At 43.4% G+C, this 6,761-nt stretch overlaps 1 protein-coding gene across 1 annotated transcript; it reads right to left on the bottom strand.

The window, feature by feature from the left end:
- Nucleotides 1–302: 302 nt before the first annotated feature.
- LOC132472103 (forkhead box protein B1-like) lies at nt 303–2,745 on the bottom strand. Its single transcript, XM_060071558.1, has one exon. The coding sequence runs from the start codon at nt 2,214–2,216 to the stop codon at nt 1,275–1,277; it is 942 nt and encodes a 313-aa protein (XP_059927541.1). The 5' UTR covers nt 2,217–2,745; the 3' UTR covers nt 303–1,274.
- Between the last annotated feature and the right edge of the window lie 4,016 nt (nt 2,746–6,761).

The following is a 6,761-nucleotide window of genomic DNA, read 5'->3' as shown; positions in this document are numbered from 1 at the left end:
GGAACATTCAGGTCTGTTTTAATACACCTGTACGCCTTGAAGCTATCGATGCACCACAAGCTCCAATCGAATCGCCTGTTGATTTGATAAATACAAATGCATTAGGCCTATACAAATATAAATAATGTCGCTGAATGTAATGTGAACTTATTTAAATAATGATATAATAATGATAAGTAGGCCTATCTTAGGAACGCTGCCTTACTCCCGGGTTTGCCTCGGCCTTACTTTAGTCAAGTACCGTTCACGAATATATATGACAATGTGATGAATCAGTAAGGGATAAAAGCAATGGTAAAATATTTGGATGACAGACAATTTATTGCAGTCACAGTGTACAGTTAAAAAGCACGCATGCTTGCAGCAAAATACATCACATGATTTGGAAATAGTAGCATGCTGGTTCCTAGAGGCCTAGACATGGTAGAAATATACAGCGTTTTAATGTTGGTCTCCTCGGTCTTTAAATAAAACGCTCCACAGAGCCACACCTGTCACTCATACTCAAGGACATCTATCTAAAAAGTGCATTTGATACATTTTGATATTATCCTTACAATAATTAAAATATGTGTCTTTTTTTGTATGCAGAGTCTCTAATATAAATACATTTTCAAGTTTCCTTTTCATGAGACGTCCCTTTTTGCGATTGTTCACTTCGATCGATAAAAACGAATCAAATAATTCAACCTCTTGATTATTTGGTATGCCAAAAGCAAATGCATTTTGATAAGACCGATTGCGGATCTTTTTATGAATACTGTTAAGTTGTATTTTGTTTTTACACACTATGCTCTCCTAATTTAATCTACTAGTGGATGTATTCACAGACATGATCCCGTGCTGAATTGCGCTTGTCAAACACTTAACATAAATGGCATTTTACGCAGGACTCACTTTTATATGAGGCCTTACAGTCCGCCAGAAACTACACAAGATGCAACCGAAATGGGCGATTGGAGTCAGCAGATTCCAGGGTACAAAATAATGTGATATCTAGACTTGTGTTGATAATGGGGCCGGTTGACCCTTCATTCAGTCTGTAATGTCACCTATCCGCATTAGGGCTACGGTGACAGAGATTGACACCTGTCAACAGTCGATACACTCAGGTAAACACAGGTAAACATTTTTGTAACACTCAGCACAAACACACTTTGCCTTAAATGTGAAACTATGGGCTCTCGGTATAGGCCTATTCAAAAACTGTGTAAATACCATTCTGCTTTGGAGTTGATGTCTTTTACCGCGACTTTCTACAAAGTTTCAGTTCGTCAGTGAACGGACACCGCGGACTGCAGCCCCGCGGGGGGGCTCGTGAGGGTCTCGCCCGGCGCCGCGGGGCTCTGGCTGGTCGCTGTCTGGGGGGACGTGGGGCTCAGCGACTGGGGCGAGTGGGCGAGAAACGCGGGGATGTGAGTCGGCATCGCGGAGAGGCCCGGCAGAGAGGCCGGCGTGGGTTTAATCGGCACCGGGATTGCGGGTAAAGTTTGGCCTACGTGGCAAAGAGACTTGAGTGGCATTCCGTATGGCGAGTAATCACCGGCCATTGTAATCGGCGCTATGGTGTCCATCACGCTGGAGCTGTACATGTGGGGCCAGGCGGTGGTCAGCTGGTTGTGGAGCGGGTAGCCGGCCGACATGGACTGCATGGTCGAGAAGGCCAGCCCCCCTGGCATCTTGTACTCTCTGGCGATGATGTTCTCGATGGCGAACGGGTGCTTGAAGGTGGACGGCTGGGACACGCCGATGTTGTACCCGGACATCGGCGGGAGGTGCGTCCCCGAGGCGGCCAGTGCGCTCAGGCGGAGTTTGGCCTGTTGCTGCAGGTAGTGCGCCGCGTCCGACGGCTTGCTGGGCGCCAGGTGGTCCGCCGCCAGCATCAGCTTGAAGCGCTTGCGTCGCCTCAGGAAACTCCCGTTCTCGAACATATCTCCACAGCTCGGATGAAGCGCCCAGAAACTCCCCTTGCCCGGCTGGTCCGGTCGCCGGGGTATCTTGATGAAGCAGTCGTTGAAGGAAAGGTTGTGTCTCAGGGAGTTCTGCCACCGCTGCGTGTTCTCCCTGTAGTAGGGGAAACGGTCCATGATGAACTTGTAGATTTCGCTGAGAGGGAGCATCTTCTCGGGACATCCCTGGATGGCCATGGCGGTGAGGGAGATGTAGGAGTAAGGGGGCTTCTGATCACTGTAGGTGTTTCTTCCAGGTCGCGGCATTATTCTTTTGATCTATATTATTTTATTTATTTTTAAATATTATTATTACGGGGTCCGAAAAACAGATGAATGTTGCTGCTCAGTGCCCCTAAAAAAACGATTGTTCTTTTAATAGCCAGAGTTGTTGCCTGTGGTCCAATTCCTTGGAAGCGCGTCTTATGCCTGAAAACGCCTCTTTTGGAAAGCGTCGTCTTTTGGCGCAGAGGCCATCGCCATAACGGGAGGGAAGAGTTGGGAAAAGTTGGACGCCTATAACTCACTTGTTTCCTTCTTGCTTGGACGCAGAGCTGTGACTGCCGCTGATCGTTAAGTATACTGGAGAAATACGCCCCCCTCCTCCTCTTCCTCCTCCTCCTCCTCCGTGCTGGACGATCCCGAGGTGGTGTTCCAGACGGGATGAACTCAGTAGTTGCTCCCGTGTCTGGTCGCCGAGCGCAGTGACAGGAGCAGAAAGAGACCCCTGTAGAGGCGGTTCATTAACGTGCCACTTCTTTCCAATCACACGACAATCGCCGAGAGCAGGAGGAGGAGGAGATCGAGGAGGAGGAGGAGGAGGAGGAGGAGGAGGAGGAGGAGGGGGCGGAGGAAGGGTGCTGTGGGTACTCGCAGGGGGAAAAGGGGCATAATACGGTTTCATTTACACCTATTTACATGGACTCCTCGAACCAATAGAAGGCATTTCCATTTGAAGAAGAAGCGGTTAAAGAGCGCACGGCGGACATCCAGCGCGGAGGATACGCTGGAAGTGTGAAGGTATTCCGTGGACCTCTGCACGGGGTGCCCATCATGTTTGGGATACATAGAGCCGCTGAGTGATATGATGTTCTACGGGTGAATCCTCGCAGAGCCTCATATTTGTTTGTGTATTGTGGTCAATTTTTGTTGCACCCCGAGGCGCAATTAGCGGTGAGTGACGTCTTTATGTTTTCAATATCAGATTTACATTTTGGACCACAGCTCCACAGCTATGCAATTGCATTTGGCGACTCAGAGAGTATTCATTTATATAGTAGGCTATTCTATTTTGTTTCTACCATTAGTGAGCATGCTTTGCTTATGTTTTGGTGTGTGTGACTGCATGCTTTCTATAGCGTGCGAACTTTGGGAATAGAATCGCCCTTATTTCGGTTGGTTCACGTTTGAAAAAGAGGGAAGGTTACATTTTGAATGCTAAATGCGACTGGCGACAATGCCATGGAAACTGCATAAAATACCAATAAGTCAATTATGTGCGTGTGAAGCCCTAACATACTCTGGCCTAATCCTATCAATGGCCATCATTCAGCCTGTGAGCCTTCGCACAGACACACGCACACACACACACACACACACACACACACACACACACACACACACACACACACACACACACACACACACACACACACACACACACACACACACACACACACACACACACACACACACACACACACACACACTCACTCACTCACTCACTCACTCACTCACTCTCTCTCTCTCTCTCTCTCTCTCTCTCTCTCTCTCTCTCTCTCTCTCTCTCTCTCTCTCTCTCTCTCTCTCTCTCTCTCTCTCTCTCTCTCTCTCTCTCTCTCTCTCTCTCTCTCTCTCTCTCTCTCTTTCTGTCGTTATATATGCTAATATGTCCTATGTGCGTTTCCAGAGGAAGGAGAGATCAGGGTCTAGAGGGTAATCTCTCCCAAAGTTGTGAGGGGCAATTTACACACTTCATTAAGTAAACCAATAGACTATAAGAACAACATTAAGTATATTATTAACAACCATGTTGTTCATGTCAGAATTAATATGAATACTGTTACAATTATTAGGGCTACAAAAAATAGCCCTAATAATTAGCTCCAATGCTCCAATGAAAGTCACCTTTTATGTTATATTACATATATTTACATGTTACATATTTATATATACATATATTACATAATTATTATAGGCCTAATTGCATATTATCAGGAACTCAGTTTTCCTACAAGAACAGCTGAGCTAACCAATACGCCAATATTTTGTAAGGGCTTAGGCCTACAAACCAGGCTCCACTTCTGTTGTCTAATTCGGTCTTTCTCGAGTTTCAGTAACAGCTGATTTGATATAAATCCTACAACAGAAACAATACGTCCTGCTTATATTCACCAGATGAAGTCGCGGCTCCCGGCGACCCGCTCGGGTCGCACTAAATTGACTGTGGGATTGCATGTGATTAATGGTAGTATCATGTGACCACTGTTTGGTCATTTGTAGGCCTACAAAGTGGACAAAAGGCCTTCCATATTGCACTTGTGACCAGCTCTGCCTCTGAAATAGCTTTTTTTCCTTGCAGCGGACTGAACAGGGGACTTTCTGTGCGTGTCTCTAAAGAGCGCAAAACAAAAGAGAACTCGGCCAGGTCTTCAGTAGAGTATCGAGGCGTGCTCATTCCCAGGGCGACGCGGACAAAGACTCAGGTCAGCGGATGAAGAGAGGAAGCAAGGAGCCACTTTCACACGTCTGACCTCGACTCAGCTCCGCCCGACAAAGAAAAACAAATGTTGCGTTGCCTTTCAAATTAATTGCAGGCCTATTCTGAACGCAATACACGATGGCCGAGGAGCCTATATCGCTGGTCAATAGATGAGTTAGTGAAATGCAAATAGTTGCAGCTTTATGCGTTAACACGGCCCACTACAAAAGAGGAGTCTATGCTTAGAATGTGGAGCTTGTTGAATGTCTCCCGTGTTAAGTATGAGTAAGCCTACTGTATGAGTGAGGCTTGTAAACGGGACGTATGTGAGGAAAAACATGTTCTGAAGGGTGAATGCCAATGATTATTTAGGCCCTGACGTGAGTCCTATTTCTTTTCTGGCTGATTTCTTCCAAACCTGTGAATTAGCAAAACACGATGCCGAGGGCGCACTGTATACAGTCCATGATGCGAGTATTCACTCAGGATACTTTTAGGCTAAGTAAACTAGAATTTAACACATTTTACAACATCCAGATATTTATAAATGAAACCAAATTGTGTGGCCTGGAGTAATAACTCCAGAAAAACACAAAAAAAAAAAATAATTATAGGATTACTTACAAACAAATATAAATGGCCACATTGTTCATAACCTTCTGCTCATACTAATAATACTAATAATACAACATTAATGATACAATAATGATCTACAAAATAGTAAACAGTAGCCTAAAGACAATTAAGAAAAAATATCACTAGAATTGTAAGAATAATAAGAATGACCACTATTATTTTATTACAATTACAAACATTATTGTTATAAATACATCGATAAAAAATATGACATTATTGTTATTAATAATAATAATAATAATAATAATAATAATAATAATGATTATCATTCTGTCGTTTTAAATTATTATTATTATTAAATCACTTTTAACTTGAAATAAATTATTTATCTGACGTTTAGTGGACTCTTCAGAGAAGTACAATTAGGTATAGTGGCGCGCGACCGCTTATTAATATTCAGCATGTCAATCAATTAGCAGGACTGGAAAAGGAGGGGCATCTCATTATGCCACTCAAAGCCCCTTTAGTGTTAAGTAGTATGTTAGGGGGGCCGTCTTGCAGCAAGATCTAACATTATCCAGTTCATTCATTTACTTATCATCACTCAACGTTTTCTATTAATTAAAAAGAAAGCGTTGAGTCATCGAACAAGATGTCAATCTGCAGAATAAGGCTTAAGACTGAGACGTTTTGAGAAAGACCGCAAAAATGAACAAGAATGAATGAAAAGTCGTATATTCTCCTAAAAAAATCGAAGGTTGTGTAGGCTAATTGCACGTTGACGTAAAACGACTTATATATAATATGATATAATATAATAAAATATAATATAATATGATAGCCTACAATGAGAATCGTCAACGGCGGAGTGCACGTGCATGATTGGGGAATAAATAGATGGGCAAATTAACATGCATGCAAAATTAATTAGCTGCTTGGCTATGACATCAAAATAACTACCGCGAAAGAAGACCCCACGGGCATTTTGAACATATGTTGGAATAATGGTTAATTGAGTGATTACATAAATTAGATGGTCTTATTCATTTGGCCGCTCTGCGCGTGCGGATATATTTCAATGATTGAATGATGCATGATCACAGGCAGCAGGTATATCGCAAGGCTTCCCCTGGATGTAACACTGTAACATAGCCCATCTAAAGCTATCCCTATAGGCGCGTCTTTAGATCCAACTTGACCGCTCTCTCCGCTTTGCAAAATGAGTGATGGATTCCTGCCGGGATGACTGGGAATCTCAATGTTCCCACGGGCGATAATGAGACTAGAGACCCCCATTTCGAAATGAAACCAGTTCACCCTATAACTGGCTATAGCCTTGGGTAATAGAGTAGCTATAGTCTCTGACTCTGTTCTATAAGGCTCAAAGGAAAATGTTTATATTTCATTATTCGAATAAACTTGGACAAAAACGATTAAGTAGGCCTATAGGCTACTGGTTAAAATGTTAAGTCAGAATCACCGAAAAAACTAATGCAGTTAATCTAAAAAGGCAAATATTAACATATATTTAAAAC

This window comes from Gadus macrocephalus, chromosome 14, assembly GCF_031168955.1.
Source record: "Gadus macrocephalus chromosome 14, ASM3116895v1".
In the NCBI taxonomy this organism is placed as follows: Eukaryota; Metazoa; Chordata; class Actinopteri; order Gadiformes; family Gadidae; genus Gadus; species Gadus macrocephalus.
Note: the sequence above shows the minus strand (reverse complement) of the source record. Positions and strands in the feature narration are given on the sequence as shown.